Source organism: Myotis brandtii, unplaced genomic scaffold, assembly GCF_000412655.1.
Source record: "Myotis brandtii unplaced genomic scaffold, ASM41265v1 scaffold105, whole genome shotgun sequence".
NCBI lineage: Eukaryota > Metazoa > Chordata > Mammalia > Chiroptera > Vespertilionidae > Myotis > Myotis brandtii.
The window spans coordinates 535,880-536,177 of NW_005353538.1; the positions used below are offsets into that span (position 1 = coordinate 535,880).

At 68.5% G+C, this 298-nt stretch overlaps 1 protein-coding gene across 1 annotated transcript in view; it reads left to right on the forward strand.

Annotated features, from left to right (window-relative positions):
• The first annotated feature begins 6 nt into the window (after positions 1–6).
• MFRP (membrane frizzled-related protein) overlaps positions 7–298 on the forward strand; it is a 5,906-nt gene continuing 5,614 nt past the window's right edge. The window contains exons 1-2 of the mRNA XM_014539864.1: positions 7–134; positions 258–292. Coding sequence (XP_014395350.1) covers positions 81–134; positions 258–292 — 89 coding nt within the window. The 5' untranslated portion in view covers positions 7–80. The remainder of the gene's footprint in view (positions 135–257; positions 293–298) is intronic.

Genomic DNA, 298 nt, shown 5'->3' on the forward strand with positions numbered 1-298 from the left:
TGGACAGGGGCTTGGGGTCAGGAGCGGGCCCTGGGGGCTCAGGCTTCGGCAAGGCCTCAGACACCACGCAGCACCGGAGCATGAAGCACGGCACAGACACCGTCCTGCATGTGGAGTCCGCAGAGCCGAGCCAGGTAAGGACCACCGAGAGCCGCTCTTCCAAACCCCAGCTGCCCGCCCTGGCTGGCAGTGCCCCTGGGCACCCCTGCCAGGCGGTGCCTCCACCTGCCCTCAGCCCTCCGGCCTCTCCCTTCCAGACTGAGTTCTGCAGCCCTGCCTTTGAGCCTGAGTCAGGGGC